Source organism: Lissotriton helveticus, chromosome 8 (assembly GCF_964261635.1).
Source record: "Lissotriton helveticus chromosome 8, aLisHel1.1, whole genome shotgun sequence".
Classification (NCBI taxonomy): domain Eukaryota; kingdom Metazoa; phylum Chordata; class Amphibia; order Caudata; family Salamandridae; genus Lissotriton; species Lissotriton helveticus.
The window spans coordinates 1,172,710,650-1,172,730,716 of NC_136069.1; the positions used below are offsets into that span (position 1 = coordinate 1,172,710,650).

Sequence of the window (20,067 nt, forward strand, 5' to 3'; positions counted from 1 at the left end):
TTCAATCAGAGCTATCTATCCCAAACTGCCCCAGAGAAGGGGCTTGCAAATTGGCACTGTTCAGCCAAAAGCGGGCACATTTGCTCCTGTCAGATTCCGGAGGAGGCCGGGCTCCTCCTTTTACATTTCCAAATTTGAAGAGTAAGATGGGTAAGTGAAAATCCCCTTGTCCCCCTGGCTCTGTTGCTCCGAGGGGATCCTGGAAATGTCCCTCTATCATCTCATTTCTTAACTCAGAAGATGGGGCTTTAAATGAAGAAATTCAATGGGTGGAGGAAAAATTGGGAAAAGGGGTAAACATATACAATTGCCATTACTGCCCAACTCACGGGGGAGAAGAGTAGGGAAGAATCAGGATTGGTATTTAAGAAACCACACAGAGGCTCCCCATTATGGATGGATTTCCAATAGGTAGTCGCAGTGGATGAGGTTCATCATAACCCAGTTACCTACCCTTCGGAATCCATTCAGCTTGCAAGGAAAAAGAAAAAGAAGGATATGGGTGTTAGAAAGAGGGCAGATAGTCTGGGGGCTAGACCTTCCAAGGGCACCAATGTCCCTTCAGAAATTGGGCACTCACAAAATCATGATATAAACACAGACTTAACACGAACATTGAGTATTTTAAAGATGCATATTGAAACCTTGATGAATAATTTTTATGAGAGGGTTGAAATTTTAAATACAAGTGTTGTGGAAGGTTTATAGGATATAATAACCAAGTTAGAATCTTTTATCAAGAACCTGGGCCTCTCTTTAGTAGGGAAAACAAAACCAGGGCCTCATAATCCGTGCACCTCCTCGCAATCACTAAATGTGCCCCGTGGTAATCATAACAATTTGGCTCAGAATTAACCCTTCATTATCCATTCAAGCAATACTAACAGAACAGAAATTTCTAGGTGTATTACACAAGGTAGACTCTTGTACACTTCAACAGGCGTCTCGGATGAGAGGGGTTCGTTTTCTAGGAAGGACAAGGCTCTTCATAACCTAGACCCTCCCACCCACATCCAGTGGGATTGAACCACATTGAGAACTGGAGATAGGAATGGTAGTTTTCCCATTACTTCCCCCGTTAGAGTATTGAACCCTAAAAATAGGCCACATCTCCCCCTGAGTCCACCCCATTGGTGGCCATTCTTACTAGAGTTCCGAAACTGAGACCAGAACCGAGAAACTAATCTCCAACTCAAAAATAAAGTTGTCCATTGGTGTTACAGGCAGATGGAGGGAGGTAATCTTCTGACCTCTCATATCAACAGGGTCACTACAGCTGTCTGAGATCCTACCATTTGGTACTGGTGTAACCTGTCTGCTATTCGTAAATCAGAGGAGTTGCAGGGTAAAGATTGAGCGACACAGCGTGTTAAATTGTATCAGGCATCATTATGTACATGCGGTGCTCCAAGGACAGAAAGGAGCCACAAGCCCCTTCCCACACTTGAGGATTTTTTTCCCCAAAGTACAATACAAAATCAGTCCTGAGCACTCAATAATAAATCAAAATTTCAAAATCCACACATGTTCATCCTTGTAAGGATTCTTTCTTATAATTGTTGCTGTCTTCAAATTTTTCATGCAGCAAATATCACACCTTGATGTTTCAATCCAAATCATATATGTCCAATGACATTTCAAACATGTAGCCAACACATGTGTTGTCTTTAGAAATTAACCAACTAATTCGTCAGGGCTACAAAAGAAAAGGGGGAGGAAATATTTCCATGATTGCTCCTTATTGGCACTTCTTATATATACTGTTCCATCACCATTGTGAACATTAGTGTCCTTCCTTCTGGTAAAATAATTGCCACAAGTGTTGCATGCAGTGCAACCTCCTAATTGGGAAAGGGCTCAAAGTTAAAGAAAGAGTTATCAGATGTGACATTCTATGTTCGTGTGCAAAACACCTCCCAGCGCAAAATATAATAAAAGGTAAATAAGAAAAAGTTGTACAAGTAGAATCCCCTACTTGTATCTTAGTAAATAAATCACCAAAAGTTGAAGTATTGGTCTACTGTCTGTAGAGGTCCTATGCCTTACCCTAATGTCATATTCCAGACAAATCTTCCAAATTGAGCATCGTGTATACTAGGTCCCCTATAACTAAAGACAAATAAGAGTCACATCAGTACTGGAATATCCCTCAAAGGTAAAATAAGTATATCTTCAGTATGACCACAGTTATTATCAGAAAATATATATTAATATTATGACCACCATATACATTTTCTGTGTGTCTCAGTCGTTCCATTCCATTATATACGAGTAATCATTAAGGTTCCATATTGTCTCTGAAACGTAATTACAAATATAAAGGGTCAGTCCCTTCCTAGACAGTATCTCACAAAATGATTTAAAAAAATATAAGACCGGAAATCAAAACCAGAATATTGTGTAGCAGACAAACGTGATTGGCAAAATAATTGTGGTAAATACCCCCAGTGCTATACCCAACTGATCTTGTAACAACAAATCTTCCTGCAGATCAGTATATACACATATTTACAAACCCGTTGTCCAAGTATAAGAGCATCCAAGGAATCAAAAATCTTATGTAAAGACTACTGGAGTGTAGCCATATTAAAGTGGTGAATCATAATGCATTATATAAAAGGAACATAAAGTTTATATAAATCGGGTGTAGTCTCACATTGTAGTTTGTAATATTATTAGTGTGATCAATCTGTAATGAGCATGCAATATCAGTAAATGCATGTAAGAAGACCTGGCAAATATATTAGGTATTGTTCACATTATTAGAACAATGCCTGAGACGGCGTAACAATATTTGTAATGTCCGTACGTACCTAATGTATATACTGGTTCCTCATTTGATGGGCATGATTATTTGTGGTATAAGCAGTCATTCCTCATGTAAAGGTTCAATATTTGGCGGCTAAACTCTATATTTCGAATATAATTAAATGTAAGTCAGCTAAATCCGTTACATATGATGTAGTAATAACTAGGATAGATAAGAGGACCTAACGGTATGCATCAGGACAATTCTATATGTATATTAGCGAAATCTTACAGATATTTAATCAGGCCGGTCAATCAATCTGCTATTATATGGGGCAATATATCAGGTCACTAACTCATTAGGAAATACTATAGAGCAATAGAGCATGTCTTTAGAAGTAATATAGCAAAGTGAGTCTATCTTAATTAGTATAGGTTAAAATGAAAATTATCATAGAGGTCACATGTGAAAAATATATTATAGATTAGTATGAATGTAAATTCTTATAAAATACTAGTTATTACTTAAATCAGGTGCCCATGAAATACTGTAGTTCATAATCAAAATTCAAACCCATTTCAGCAGCATGCAATCTCATTATCTAGCGTGCCTCACATTGATGTAACCTAAATTCTTGGTTACCTCGTCTTGCAACCCCTTGTATTGTTTCAATCCCATGCAACCTACGGCTCAGGTGTGTAACCAGAGCCTCACAATCTTTTGCATGTGCTGCAATGGGGTATCTGTCATCATGTTGCTTAAGTGCTCTAAAATGTTCTGCAATACGTTCCTTGAGCGACCTAAATATACTTCCCAGATATATTTTCTGATATTTACAAATCACAGCACACACAACAAACTTGATGGTACAATCAATGTGTGTGCATATCTCAAATACTTTACACTTGTTATGAGCAAATTCAGTAATACCATCGATAGCTAGTCTGCACAGACTGCAATGTCGACATTTAAACGATCCAATGGTCCTCCTGTTTATCCAAGAGTCACACACCTGTTGTTTGGGGTAACTTGGACTAATGATGTTACGTATAGTATTACCTCTACGGAATGTGACCCCAGGTGAGTTGGTTATAAAAGGTTTTAGTGTCTGGGCCTCTGTAAGTAAGTGCCAATGGCGCCTTAACATGTTAAATACCTTATTTGAGTGTGGGTGATAATTCATAATCACACTCACTAGTGTCTTGTTGTTACTTTGAGCCTTCTTGGTTTGTTTGAGAGTGTCAGTGCGTTTAAGTGCATGTGCCTTCTTACATGCCATTGAGACTGTTTCCTTGGCATATCCTCGTAAGTAGAGGCGTTTCTCAATTTCATTGATATTGTGCTGATATTCTATTTCAGTACTACAATTACGCCTAGCCCTTACCATTTCCCCATATGGGATTGTATCTTTTTGGCATTTAGGGTGAGATCTATTCATGTGGAGCGAGGCATTTCAGGTAGAAGCCTTGTGGAAGATGTGTGGCACTGCGGCTAGGGTGCCTGACTCCGGACTACGTGGTTCACAGTTCGATCCCTGGTGCCGGCAGCAGGATAGCCCAGCATCATGTGACTCTGGGCAATAGCTTGCTTAATCTTCCTGACGGCCCCCAGCGCCGGGACACCACTTCGGAGGTAGCTGTGCGCTTTACTGGTATTTCATTACAAACACTGATATTTCATTTCTGAATATCTTGCTTTTAATCTTGCTTCCACTGATACATAGTTCCACATCTAGGAAAACTAATCTTTCTTGCTTATGTTCCATTGTGAAGGTCATATTATAAGGATTATCATTCATAAACATATGAGTTCATAACATTATCAGTTCTCCAAAACCACCCATCCAGATCATCAGACAGTAGTCTATATAACGACTCCAATAGTGTATATATTTTTTCCATTTCACGCCCAGTGGACCCCAGATGCGCACCCCCTCGAACCATCCCATGAACAGGTTGGCGAAAAAAGGCGCAAATCTGGATCCCATCGCAGTCCCGCTGCTCTGTTTATATCAACCTCCATTAAAAAGAAATACATTGTTCTCCAGTATGAGTTGTGACATGTCTATTAGCATATTTGAGTGCCACTTAAATTCAATTGATCTCCTGTAACAAAGGTATTTCATAGCCATAATCCCATAATGGTACAGTATATTCGTATACAACAATACTACATCCATAGGAACAAGGATCATACAGTCCTCCCATGTTACTCATTAAGAATATTTCATAGATGTTTGGTGCCCCTGATGTGTGATGGGAGATTGGAAACAGTGGGGCGCCAGAAAATGTCAACAAACTCGGATAGTCGGTCAGTCGGACCCCCGATTCCTGGGATGATAGGTTTTTCTGTGGAAAGAGGGAATCCTTATGCATTTTTGGTAGTGTATAATGGCAGGGTAATCTAGGATGGTCCTCTAATAAATAGTGGTATTCTTCATCACTAAGAGAGCTTTGTTCTTGCCAGCATTTCAAGTTAGAAATAATACAATTGGAAATCCCTAGCAAAGTATTAAAATCCAATTTCTGATAACATGTAGTGTCATCCAATTTTCTATGAATTTCATCATCATGCATATTTTTATCCATTACGACTATATTCCCCCTTTTATCTGCTTCTCTTATCACCAAACTGTGGTCTAATCTCAGTTCTTTCAGTGCCCTGTACTATTTTGGGGTAATATTATAATGATGATATTTTGTCTTCATTTTTGTCTGATTCCGTTTATTGTTCCAACCATCTAACTCTTTCAGAACAGCATTATAAAATAAATCAATATTATTGCCACTAGATAGTTGATGAGTCAATTTTGATTTCTTTTTAAGACTACTACTCCCACTTAGGTCTGTACATAATTCCATATCTTGTAGTACTTTATGAATGGTTATAGTGTCATCTTCACATTCCGTAATGGAAAGTAATATTGCTGTATCATAAACATTTTGTATTGACATATCCCCAACCATAGTCATTTGTGCATGCACTTTATTCGATACAGGATTTGTAACAAAGAATTTCTTTAATTTAAGCTGTCTGACAAATTTATATATATCAATCTTGGTACCGATAATGTCATATACAGAAGTTGGACAGAAATTTATACCCTTTTTAAGCACTGAACTCATATAATTTGTTAACAATTTACTTGATAAATTCAGAACTTGAACATTCAAAGCAGGATTCATAGTCATTATTTGTTCTTGTTCCAAGATCTAGTCTGCATCCCTCGTCTTTCTTTTGGTCCACCCTCTGCCTCTCGTTCCCCTCCTTGTTTTGCCAAAACCTGCCCTCTTGTTCTGGAACGCACATCTTTGTTCCCCATCCTGATCCTCAATACCTCCGTTAAAAAAAGTAATGCCTGCAGTTAAGTTAGATGTACTCTCTCCAGCATCCTCTTCTCCACTTCTTGAGATGTTACTGGAGGATGTGGCACCTTTTTCACTCATCAATGGTGTCTTACTTCTTTCTTTGTTTGAATCTTGCTTGACTAAGTGATCAAAACGTTTGGCAAAAGCAAAAACTCTTAAGTAGTCTATTTCGTCCCTCTTAATCTTCCTAGCTTTTCTCTGTTTGATGTCCTCTTCAAATCTGGTAAGAATCTCATCAAGAATATCTTAATTTGTTTGGTAGCTTCTGGTGAGTTAAGATCCAAAATCTCCTTTTCAATGGTATCCACTTCTATAAGTTTAGTAACTTTCCTTTCTGCACTTTCAATCAGTATGTTAATCAATTTAAATGAATTGCTGGTTAGTTATTTTTCCCAAACTAGTAATAGAACTTCGTCCAAGTCATCATACATTGAAAAAATCGGGGAGCATATTCCCTGTGGTATTCTATTTGAGGGTCGCACCATCCCACCATTTCGAAATCTCCGACTTCCTGTCTAGTCTAACACATTTTGTCTTGAGTCCCTCCCTAGGTTTAGGAGTACCTGTGTAACTGCTTTGTTAACTGTTATGCCTTCACTAAGATTCTTAAATAGGTCCTCAGCAACTTTATCTCGGTTCTCCCTTGAGCTTATCTTTTCTTGCCTATTGGCTAACATGTAATGTTGCAAACCCTATACAATATTAGTAAATCAGAGGAGTGGCAGGGTAAAGATTGTGCAAAACAGTGTGTTAAAGTGTATCAGGCATCATATTTACATGCGGTGCTCCAAGGACAGAAGGGAGCCACAAAACCCTTCCCACACATGAAGAATCTTTTTTCCCAAAATACAATATACCTGTCTGCTATCTGAACCTGTAATCTGTCTGTAACCCGAGCACTAACACTGCTGTATGGCTCTGATACATCTGCCTAGCAATGCTCCAAGGGCCCCAGAAGAAAGTTGGATTTGCTTGCCACAGTCTCTCACTCGATGGCATTCACCACAGGTATTTACGCCCAACTGCTTTCAAAGATCCCCAGTCACCCCTGATTGCTAGTTTTTGATATTCAGAGATCTCATGACCTAACAAGCCAATCAACTCTGTCCATTTTTAGGTGTTGTCAAGATTGTTTTGTATTTAGCTAGTATCAGCTTGTAATGGAACAGTAAATAACATTGATCGATCTGAATACCCTATAAAACAATGATGAAGATTATTTAAAGCATTACATACATCACTGTTTTATTAATTTTATTATAAAGAAAATACTTTACTTTAAGCTTGCGGCTCCACCCATAGAATTCAGGTGATGTGATTTCAACCTCATACTTGTAGTTCAGCATGTCCTCAGTGATGTTGCAGTCCCAGGTCAAATTCAGTATGCCCAGAGTTGTTCCCATATGCACTCTTAAATTGGTTGGGAGGAGAGCCTGACCTGAAAGAAGTTCATAAAAATGCGATCAAAGAAGTAGAGATCAAGGAAATACACTAAAAACAAAAATATGTTTGTTTAAACCTGACAACTTTCCAAAACGTTGTTATGACTGAATTATTAAATCCTTACAGCTGGCTACAGTGGGCTATACTGATTAACAATCCTGAACCTGAGTAATAGGACCAAACTGCAGACGAGGGCCTATAACGATGTAGAGGGCCATTAAAAACCAGTATAGTCTGAGGTAGAAGGACTATAAGGCTTTTAGAACATTTCTTTCCACTGAGGGTAGAATGTTCTAAATTAAAAAGGAGGAAACAGAAAGACAAACATTGGAGCTGAAGCAGAAGGCTAATAATGCAGGCTATTATTAGCCCTGAGTCACTTAATTGTCTTCAATAGAGCTCTCAACATTGTAATGTTCGAATACAGCCTTATTGTCCACCGCTGAGGGCTATACCGAATGTTTTTCTTTTATATATATTTCTTTTTATTAATTAAGAACACAGGAAAAAGCAACAACAGGTGTCTTATTTCACGGAATGAACTACAAGTGTACATACATTTGGCGAGAATTAGACGGGTAATCCCCAAGGCATAGGCTAAAGCATGAAATAAAACTGGAGTGCGGCCGTATAAAATGCAATAAGTTCAAATCCAGTCTAACCGACATTGTTCAAAAGTCCACCACCCATAGGTACCAGGAGTATCGTGTTTGAGGCACTTTCGAGTGACAGGAGAAGTTAGTAAGAAGAGCAGTGGACAAAGCGACTACCGCACCCAGCTCGCAGCAATTAAAAGGCCATGCATTGTAAGAAACCGTGTAAACGCTACGACCCCCAGGGCCCGTCCGCCCACCGAGCAGGATAACCATTTAGGAAGGCACCCATTTTCAGGATATGAATAGGATTCAAAGACATAAAACAAAAACAAAGACAATACAATAAACCCCTCCACCCACCCTGCACCCCTGCATATGGCTATCGCCTAACCCCAACTAGCAGTGTGCCTGTCGCCCCAACTAACTAATACTAAAAGTAGTAAAATGGAGGAGGAAATCGTCATACAGGCTCCTAGACTCCCCCCCAACCCCCTGCCAGAAGAAAACAACCCCTACAGTACAGTAAAAAAAAAAACTCAGGATACACAGACAAAACGAATAGAGGAAGTTACAGGCACCGCCCATCCTCCCACAAGCAGCTGCACCAGCGATCATTTTGCAGACAATGGCGTCCACATGCGAGTGTAGTGCGCTGATGGCGGCCAGTACGGTCTTCAGCGACAGCTCACACTCCGTCTGGCCCGTCTCGGCACCCTCAGTTACAAACATGGTCTCTTCCCCGGAAACCCGGGTATCTCCGGGGGAACAAGCGAGAGCGGAGCTGACAGTTGCGGAGGGCGACTTAACGATGAAACTACAGCAATCTGTACTCCGCTACCGCGAGCGAGGACCCCAACCCACCGTATCCCGGGGGACGGCAAACCGGGACTCCGGGACGGGGACCCCCGCCCACAGCCTCCAACGTGTCCAGTCACCACTCGTACGATGTTAACCAGACCAAATGACCGCCATCAGTACCGGACAAGGATAACCTTCACTGCGAGGGACCGGACCCAAGTCGAGTCCCACGGCCGATGTTGTTCAACTGAAACCCGGCAGGGCCAGTACTGGAGGCCCCGGCTCACAAGCTGGACTAGGCCGGGAATTAGAACACGGTATAACTCCGTCAATCAGGCCGATAAAATTCTCGGGATTTCACCTTCAAGCTCTGCAACTATTCATCCACACGGAGGTCGGGCGTAAAATCAGGATATGTGCCAGGATCATCCGGCTGAAAACGGAGGTCGGCGGAGCCGGGAGCTCACGCCGCCATCTTAGTTGCAGCGTAGCTCTCCCCCCTATACCGAATGTTAAAGGCCCTGAACCTCATAGGTCTGAGCCACAGGCGAAGGCTTATAACAAGGAAGAGGGCTTTTAAATAGAACATTCAACCTACTGAGGGTAGTGTTCTAAATTAAAGAGAGAGAAACAGAAATATAAACATTGGAATGTTGGAGTAGAAGGCTTACACCAGCCATTATTAGCCTTGAGTCACTTCATTGTCTTCAATGGACCTCTCAACACTGCAATGAAATAATAATATTTAGAAATGTACTTCTTTAGTATAGTCACTCAATGAACGGTTTCATACCTAACCTCCACATGCATTGACGGAAATCAATTACAAAAGGTTTGTTTCAACTGTAAATCACCTGTTATTTACTCTGATGCATTCCTGTGTGCAAACGTAGCAGCATTTTATATAACATTAGCCCACATTTAGCAAAAGAATTTCTGTATGATCAAGAGAAGACATGACTTGATACATCAAGCATTTTCTTAAAAACAGCAGTGCAAACTAAATGCAGCTCAGGAATACATCAACAGATAGCCCAAGCCACAGCAGCTTCATAGATACTCTCTAGAAGGTGGCGACTCTCACAATTTCAACAGATACAGCACCATGGCTGGTGGCCTCAGGTGAAGCACTCGGCTTGCACAAGTAAAAGGGTGACTAGATTTGTTTACAGCAAACTCCAAACTTAACCCCTTCCACGCTGATGACGAGCTGGGCTCGTCATGGCGTAGCCTCCTCGCACGCTGATGACGAGCCCAGCTCGTCACGTAAAGTGCGCTTTGAAAAATCTCAGCGTAAGAGCGGAATTCCGCCCGCACGCATGCGGTTAAGGTGCCCATGTGAAACACTGGAACATCCATTTCCAGCACCCTTTTAGGTGTGGTGATAGGCAAGTCCTTTTGATTTCACTAAAATGATATATATTGTCAGTCATTCAAAAACTTTATTCGGTCATTACGGCCATCAAAGTGCAAAGAAGTACAAAGTAGTGGATTCACTAACACATACATTGCCTTAATTCATTCTACAAACAAAGTTAACTGACGGATTCAAATATATCAACTTCATAAAAATGGTTAAAATTGGGACGTAGGGTGGCAAGTATGCCGGATAAAAGGTTCACTCATATTGGTAGCCTACGGGAATTACATAAAAGTGCAAATGCATGTAAAAGTACATTATTTAAATCATAGCATTATTGCATTATGAGTACAACGTCTGTATTCCAGTTAGGTGGCTCCATCAATTAAAACAGCTAGACTGACAATAAAAACAACGATTTGTAAAGGAGCAATACATTGATAAAAATCTTCAAGCAGGTAGAATAACACCTGGATAGAAATACACTAAGGAGGATGCTCTCACAGATTGGACCTCTTGAAGAGATCGAAAAAAAGGTGGAAGTGCGTTCAGTGCAAGGGTACCATGTTGCATACATATTGAGGAGACCAATGGGGGCACAGCTTACATTATTGGTCACTTAGGTCTGTTAAAAAAGAAGTGGTGGCTCGGGTAAATAAAGCAACAATATGTAAAAGAGTAATTCAGTAATGTTGCCATAGTACAAAAAGAGCCCAAGGGATGCTGTGCAGATAACCCTTGTTCATAATCACAGAGGCATGGTCCCAAAGTCAATGCTATCAGAATGTGTGGCATAAGCTATGACTATAGGCTAACTAAGATAGGGATTGAGTTAAAAGCTGTAAATACGGTTGAGCCGTTCTTCAGTACGAGCCTCCTAGTGAACCACATTTTCCCCAGGAATTTGGCTACTGCGCAAGCTATTAGTGGCCTGGAATCTGTTTTTAAAATGCGTAGCACCTTTTGGTGGCACTGGATACCCTTCTGCCTGCAGACAGGGGCTAGCCATTTAAGCCTTTGGGTTTCGCACAGTGGACATGCAAAAAAAAACACGTTTAATCGTCTCGTGGACTCCTGGGCAACAAGGATAGCAGCACAATGCATCCGTGGGCCCCCGTTGGCAGTCCGCATTAAACGATTTCAAAGGGAGGGTACCAATTCTAAACAGAATGTTCAGCTTTCTATCACCCGGGATGGTGATGACCTCCATATACTGCTCATGCATGCCTAGTAGCTTAAACTCTAAAAAATCTGTTATGAGATGGCCTCCTGTTGTCAGTGTGGCATTTCTCTGATTCACACCGTTCTAATAATGGGTCTTAACCCAGTCTCTACTAGGCAGCAAGCTAGCATCGGGCTCAACCCACAAATTCCTCAGGCCTATCGCGGAAAGCAGTGTTTCTATATTGCTAAACCACCCATTTTTTTTTAAACCGACCTAGGATAAGGACTTCTTTAAGGGCAGCTACATAGTGGGTGAGCTCAGGTGTTTGTTTGAAATGCAGCCAGAAAAGAAGGGGGTGTAGTCTTGCTTTGTCCACTATGGTGGTTCTGCCAATGTCAAGCCTTTGAGGAAGGAGCGGGGTACTCGCAGAGCGACCTCAAGAATTTGTTTTCTGTGCGGAGAAGGCCCTCTAAATTGTCGAACCTCCAGACTTCAGCCCTGTAGAGAGCTGAACCTACCACCTTCAGATTATATATCCCGAGCGGAGCTGCTATCGGCCTTGTTTGCGAAGCCCTATGTGCCTTAACCAATGCCCCTGTGGTTTTCCTCTGCTGAAGGATTCGTTTTGAGATGTGGTGAATCCAGGACATTTTCGCCGCAAGAGTTACACCCAAATAATCAAAGGTGTCCACTCTCTCCAAAGGGGTCCACCCAGCAGCAGTTTACCCCTGAACAATGTGTGGTGGTTCATCAGCCTAAGCTTTGTTTTTGAGGCATTGACTTCCAGTCCTCTCAATCCACAGCAGGCCATGAAACGGTCAAATAGCAGCTGGAGGCCACTGGGGGTTTTAGAGACCAGCGGAGTGTCATCCGCAAACAATAACGTTGTTATTTTTACTCTCCCTATTGTGGGGGCATCTGCGTGGACCTCTGCTAGGTACTTCACCACTCCATTTATAGAAAGCGAAAATTGGGTGGGGGCTAAGACACAGCCCTGCCATACTCCTCTGACAACTTTAATTGAGTCTAATATATATATTTACATGGGCTTTCAGCCAGCCCTCTTCATCTATTAGTATGTTGTTGTGTCATTCACATGTTTCTTCCCCCTTCTACAGCATGCAACCTGGGGCAGAGCTTCAGCCTACTTCATCCATTGGCTAATTTTACTGTAAGAAATGACATTCTGCTCTTTAACAAGCCCATCCACACACAAAGTAATTCCCTTCAGTGCTAGGAACCAAACAAATTATTTAGCTTTTTTATTTTGATAAGTGCCTGGCAGCTCCTCATCAATAAAGTTTTGGGAAAAAACAAAACAAGCATTAACAAAACCAAATGGCTGGCATCCAACGCACATTCTATTGCATTTGGCAAAGCGTTCTTAATTATTGTGCATCTCTATGTGCGCAAGAAAAACATATATATATAGGTGCATGCACGCTATATTTCTCCACGTATTTACTTGGAATTTGTTAACACCGTTTTTCAGATTAGTAGTACTAAGTAATAGAAGTATTATAAAGATGCCAATTTTATCTCCACCAATGTCAAAGAAAGTCTGAGATGGCTGCAATTAGCTTTGGACCTATGATCCCTAGACATACCTCTACCTACCACAGCAGCAACATTAGCCCACTGAGGTACCATACCAAATATGTCTGAGGTCTACATGTCCACTGGTGAAAAAAAATCTTAGGGCCTAACGTGCCTGTTTCAAACATCTGTGTGAATCTAAAAAGTCATAGGTTGTAATACAAGTTAGTAAAGAAGAGGTTAATATATGTTTGCTGCAGAGATCGGTGTTTAATCTGCAAGCCACTCGCTTGAAGCATCATTAAGTAGTTTAGAGCAGTTGTTCTTTACGTGTGTACTGAGGACCCCTGGGGGTCCTTAAGGCCAAGTCAGAGGGTCCGCGACTGTTTACAGAATATACAAATAAAGAAGCAAAATTGAAAATGTGAAAACGTTTTCTGTATTTGATTGTGAATTGAACAAAATATTTAAATTTTTTAGTATTTGTTTGGTGTATAATTGCTTTTGTTTTTTTGTGAATTCTTTTGAAGTTCTACTCCTAGAACTTTCTCAAGCTGAATTGCCTAGCATTCAATGATGACTCACTGGAGGTCCCCAGGTTTCAGTAGTTACTCAGCTGGGCTCCACAGAAATGAAAATGCTAAGAACTGTGTGCTTCCTGGTGCTAACAGGTTCAAATTTCCATTACGCTAGCTCAGTGGGTCCATGCCTTTTTTTGCAGAGAAACAAATAGACTTTGCATGAGAGAAGTTGAATCATGGCATAAAAGGTAAGTTGGTTATGCCCCCTGCAAGAAATCAAGTAAAAGCAAAGCTTAATTTTTTATACTAGCAGGCCTAATTGAAAAATGTGTTCTAATGTGAGAAACAATGTGTTGGTTTACAATTAGCACCTATTTTAAGTGCCAAAATATTCAGTTTGCATTATGTACTATATACATTGTAATGTGTGCTATAAAATACACAAATACGATATTTTAGTACAATTATGGCCATATTCATGAATCCTTAAAATGCTTTCCTCTTGAAGAGAAAAGACAACAAATCTTGAAGCAATGTCTCTGTCTTCACTGTCTTAGCTTTTCGTTTAAATATTTTGGCATTTTAGGCAAGGTCCTTGAGAAGGTACAATGCTTTCACGTGTGTGCTTATGCATATTCACCTGGGATGTTAGTGTGCATCGTGTATCTCTGGATACCCAGATGCGACATTCGATCTAGAGGGTAGGTGCAGAGACATTTTAAGGCATGCACAAAGTGAACATTTACCCAGGGCCACCACCTTCCAAGGGGAGGCCCTGGGAATGTGATTCCTCTCTCTGTCTAAGTTTATTTCTCTACTTCAACCTCTCTCCTTCGCTCTCGACTTTTACCTCTGACTCTCTGGGACCAGGGCTAGACATATTTCAGTGTGACCCCATTTCAGGAAGCATAACCTTTAATGGCATCATGTAATTTTGAAAAAGCAGAAAATGGGTAATGAAATGCGCAAGTATTCGATAAAGGGGCCCCCAAAATATGTCTTGCCAAGAGCCCCAAAAATCCTCAAGATAACACTGGGTAGGTGTGACATTATCCAGCTATTTGCCATTTGGGTGCCGCCGAGGGTGGTGTTCGGGTTGGTGTGGATCTGGAAGTGGTGATGTTCCATTGTTGTCATTGGGTCATCAGAGTGGGTGGTCAGGCGGAGGGTGTTTTTGAGGATGATGGCCGGCCTGGTCAGTTGAGGTGGGCTGATTGTGCAGCTGTCGGGAATGGTAGTAACAATGTCCGGCCAGAGCTGGGGTTTGTCCAGGTTTTTGTGAGGAAGGTGTTGTCAGGAGAGATGGAGTCTAGGAGGTCCCAGATTTCTGTGGTGTGTTTGTGGAGGGAGCGCACGTTGAGGAGGATGCAGCTGAGCTGGTCGGGTCCTCTGTTGGTCGGTTGAGTGGCAGGAGGAGCTGGTGTGCGTCGGTGGGACATGGTGCAGCTGTAGTTTCAGGAGGAGAAGGGTTCTTGGGTGACCTTCAATGATGCAAGGTAGCAGGTGGGGTGGCATCCGGTGTTGAGCTAGAGTAGGGTGCTGCTGTCATATGCTGGAAGGTCCGAGGACCAGGGTCTATGGTGCTGAGGGACAGAAAGAAAAAGCAGAAAAGTCAGAAAAAAACAGAAAATAGAGAGACAGAGGGCAGTCCAGCAGAATAGCAGTGACGCTTTACCACTAGACTACCAGGGATGAGGTGCAGGCGGTGCCTGCGGGTGAATGAGGGCCTCGAACCACTGACCAAAGGGTCAGGAGATCAGCAGCAGGGAGCTCATGGGCAGCAGCTACCAGGTGGAGCTGCACAAGGAAAGGAGCAGTCCACTGAAAAGTCAGTGGACTGCACCTTCACTGCACAGCGGCTGCCACTAAGTAGTGTGCAGGGGGGCTGGACAGCTTGGAGGCGGGAAATGGGGAAAGCGGGAAAGTGGCACTGGAGGCGGGCAGAGGGGGGCAGGGATCACAGAGTAAAAAAACTGCAAAGGGCACAAGGAGAGAAGAGAAAAAAGTGCAGAATGGGTGAAAGGGACAGACAGAACAAGCAGAAAAGCCAGAAAAAAGCAGAAGATAGAGAGACAGAGGGCAGTCCAGCAGTAGAGCAGTGATGCGCTAACGACCAGGGATGAGGGAAAAAACTGCAGTACAGTCAGGAAAAAAGCAGTGAGAAAGGCAGCACAAAGCAGAAAAAAAGAGAGACAGAGGGCAGTCCAGCAGCAGGCGTTCAAGAAAACAGTCAGCATGAGCATGAGTCAGCATTCTCTAAAATAAATGAAATACACATATGAATCACACTAAATACCTACCCCACTTGTCAGTGTAAGGACAAGATTGCGTAAGATAATGCACCTATGACATTGGCAAATCCCATACTACTGCTACAACATCAAAACTGCACTACATGTTTGCCAATTCACCAAACTCCAATTACAAGACCAGTAATGTCACATACCAGATACAGCTCCATTCTTTTAGTGATACACCCACAAGATGCTTGTGATGCTAAAGGGTCGATCCTCTACTGCCTTTTTTTTTTTAGAGGAAAGTCCCTTTGGTGTGCCTGTCTATCCAAGGATGTGAATTCACCAAAATGCCAGGGGCAGCATAAGTCACATCACATGACCGTTGACATTCGACCTTCACTTTCACTCACACACATTCTTACACACATTCACACTTACACATATGCTCTTTCAAATAAACACACTCTCATCCACAAGCACACACACTACATAAATGTAAAATCATTTTCTACTTACCTCAGCTGCCATGGAAAGTCATATTTAAGCTAATTATATCCCTTTTTCTATTACACTTATAGTGAATAATATATCATAATTCACAATTCGTGTAATAAAAAATATACAAAAAACAAAGACAGTAGAGCATAAACAATGTCATTAAGCAGGGCCGGACTGGCCATTGTGAGCACCGGGCATTTACCCGTTAGGCTGCTAGGGTGGGGGCCGGTTTTGTTACCGGGTGCTGGCAATATCGACCCCCTGTAACAAAATCGGCCGAAACCGGCCGTTGCAAACAGCTCGGCCACACCCTTTCTCCTCCACAGGGCAGCCGGCCAAGCAGGTTGCCAGGGCCCGTTTTGGTTCCCAGTCTGGCCCTGTCATTAAGGAAGAACTACCACTGTGTTCCTGGCACTGGATTTTTTTTGGGTTGAAGATTAATATAGCGCAACCTCGACCCGAAGGTATTGGAGCGCTTTATATGAGCACAAGTTACGTCACACAAGGACACATTAATTTTTTTTGTTATTTTTTATTTTTTGGGTAGGCACAGGGAGATTAAGTGATTTGCCAAGAATCACAGAATGTGGAGTCGACTCCAAGGCTTAAACCTTAGTTTCCCAACTCCAAAGTCGCCAGTCTAGCCATGAGACCCCATCCTCTCCCAAGAGGATGTGGCTTTGCCACCTCTGAGTTCAAGGGTTGCAAAGGCAGTGCATAGGTTGCAAGGGACAAGCCATGGGTCGCAGCTGTGATGGCTGGCGACTCCTAAATGACGTCCATGTGTCGATCACTTTAAACCATCAAGCTACTGATAATATTGTGTACGCCAAGCGGCTCGCCTGCTTCTGGCGATGGGTTGCTGCCAAAATACAAATTCAGCATTACAACAGCTTTGGCAAACTAACAGATATGGCTTATAATTGAAACTGCAAGTCTGACCCACTAGCTTTTCTACTGCTTATTTTATATAAATGAGACACAATTCTGCAAAAGAAGAACTGTCTAATGTGTGTTACTCATATAAAGTAATACATGATGCATTCTTTAAATAAATAAAATTGAACATAGCCATGTCATGCTTACCATCAACAACCTGAGAGAGAATGCACACAGGAATACACAGTGTAAGTCCCCAAATCCAAGAAACTGGCCTGGCTGCTCTGCGCCTGCTCCGCTGTCTTCGTTCCCACTTCAGATCAAAAACATATACCAGAAATTAAAGAAATGTATAGCAAACAAAGAAAAGGCAGATAGTCTACAAAAATACATTTTCATTGCAACTGGTATAGATAAATCACAACTACTTCAGTAGTAAGTATAGAGTGTTGGGGAAACATCGTTTACAACGCAGGGATTACATCGCGATGCTTTTACAATGCGGTTTTCACAACGCATGTCGTTACAACGACTTGCGCTGGATGGCGCTCTAGGACAAGGAATAGTATAATTTAGTATCCAACACCTTCCCTACTGTATGTAGACTGGAGTTGGAATAGTAAATTATACTACTCCTAAGTCCAGCGCCCTCCAACGCAAGTAGTTGTAACGACTTGCATTGTAAAAACCGCGATGTAAATGTATGAGTTGTAACGTCATACATCCGAGTGTTGCATTTCACCACTCCTGATTCACAGAGAATATGTTTCTGAATTGAAGATTTTGTACTTAGTAATAACATTCTCAAGGTGAAGAGTTTTAGGTTTAAATCATTTGATTGAGTGAGACCAACAATTTGACAAATGCATCTCACAGTGCTCACCTCAACATCAATTACCTACATTACATACCATAACATGCTTATTTGTAAAGCACACGCTCACTCAGAAGAGTATTTTGGCACGGAACAACAGATGTTTATTGTCACCCAACTCAATGGTACTCATTTTATCGACCTCAGAAAGATGAAAGGCTGAGTGGACCCGCCAGGATTTGAACATGGGACCATGAGGTTGAACACAGGCCCCTACAGTGGGCCCATTATTCCACTAAGCCTCCAGACCCGGCATTAACAACCACAGAACGTCAAGATCATGGTCTTTCAAGAATAACATTGCTCCAAGTCAAAAATGCGACCAATATTTATCGCTACAAGGAATTGAACAATTAGGAAAGAGAACATTGGGGGGAGAAACAAGGCAAAATGGGGCAGGAACATATAGGAGGATGTTCAGGAAGTGTAGGGGGAGAAACACTCCTTGAAACATAATCCATATCTTTCACATTCCAAGGAAAAAGAAAAGGTCTTTGTTGCATCCATGTGGTGCACCTAAGCCATCCAGGAGGATCAGCTGGAAATCATAAACTGACAGTCTCTCCAATACCATTGCTTCGTTGTCCCATATTTGTCTTGTCCCCAACTCTCAATGACTCCAAGAAACTACACGCTGCCTCAACAAACCTCTTTCTGTTCCTCAACACTCTTGGCTGTAGCGGGTATCGAAGGGAGGGCAATACTCCAGCTTCCAGCAACATTTTCCGCCCCGCCGATAGATCCATGCCGCATGCGTGGGTGCCCATGCAAGGTCAGGTAAGAGGAGAGTCCACCAAACTTGTACTTGAATGTTCTGTTTTAAGAAATCTCCTTCTTGAGCACTGGGCTTGTGCAGTGCGGGATCAGAGAGGCTGATGGAACCTCCACCACCTGTAGTTCAAGTCCAGTACGCCATCCATAGCTGAACTCCAGTACCCAATGCTGGTTGTTCTTTGGGCATTTTCCAAGAATTCCACCCTCTCTTCTAGGGCTCTCCATGTCTCACTGGATCTACCCTAATGTCAGCCTAATTACTTACCACAAAGTCCACATGGTCCAGTCGACCCTCCAACATCTACACATTAGAAGCTAACATGCTAACCCTGTTTCCATCCGCCATGCGCCACTTCTCTATGCCGTCAAATTGGGCCTCCCTTGTTCTTGTGATTTTCTCTACCCCAGCCAATTTACGTAAAGTCGTCTCCAGATTTGCCATCATGAATCACTCTCCCTTTGCCAGATCACTCTAAGTTGAAGAATCATCTCCATTGTCATCACTGGGTTCCATTATTTCTATGTGGAGTGGGCAGAAAAATCTATTTTTCACTTTGTTTCTTGCCACAATGTCTCTTATGTATATAGTGCCACCGGCTCCCTACAAACTATTCTTACCAGAGATTGATGTCCCCAGTCCCTACTACCCTGCAAAAGTACTGTGCTGGGTAGGGATCCTGCCAGAACCTCGGCTCAGGCCAAATGGAGGCACGCCTCAGTGTGATAAGGGATTAATTTCTAGCAGGTTTCAGGCTATACCACTACCGCAGGACATCCTTCAAGCCCCCTCCTGCCACAAGTGAGCTTGTGCAGCACGCACTGGTGCAACCTCCAGATGCCACCTTGAAATCTCCATCAGAGGAAGAGCTGACCTCGGCCTTCCATTTATCATCGCTGCAGGTAAACCTGCCAAGTGACGGGCAATTGCACATTCTGCTGACCCTTGGCCACTGATGGTCTGTTCTTGCTTTTAAGGGAACCCCAGAAATCACTACAGGTGAACTGTTCATGGAGCCAAAATCAAGGTGGCCATCTCAGATGCCGTCCAAGCCCACTCTCTGAAAAGCTTGTCTATAAAATTATTAGCACACTAATACACTGCACCAGTATATATCGGCCACTACCCCAAATTTCTGCAGGTAAAACCTGCTGGAATTTAAGAGGGGGAAAATATACAGTATTTAAAGTAACTTGCAGATTTTGAAGCCGTAAACTCCAAAATTCACATGTTAGTCCCCTAAAGCATAAATTACGTGAAAATTATCAAAC

General features: G+C 42.2%; 1 protein-coding gene across 1 annotated transcript in view; it reads right to left on the reverse strand.

Annotated features, from left to right (window-relative positions):
• The window catches only part of LOC144773203 (granulocyte-macrophage colony-stimulating factor receptor subunit alpha-like), a 408,548-nt gene that overhangs the window by 245,645 nt on the left and 142,836 nt on the right, over positions 1-20,067 (reverse strand). The window contains exons 2-3 of the mRNA XM_078658092.1: positions 17,358-17,463; positions 7,395-7,555 (exon numbers count right to left, since the gene is read on the reverse strand). Of these exons, the coding sequence (XP_078514218.1) occupies positions 7,395-7,555; positions 17,358-17,463 (267 nt within the window). The remainder of the gene's footprint in view (positions 1-7,394; positions 7,556-17,357; positions 17,464-20,067) is intronic.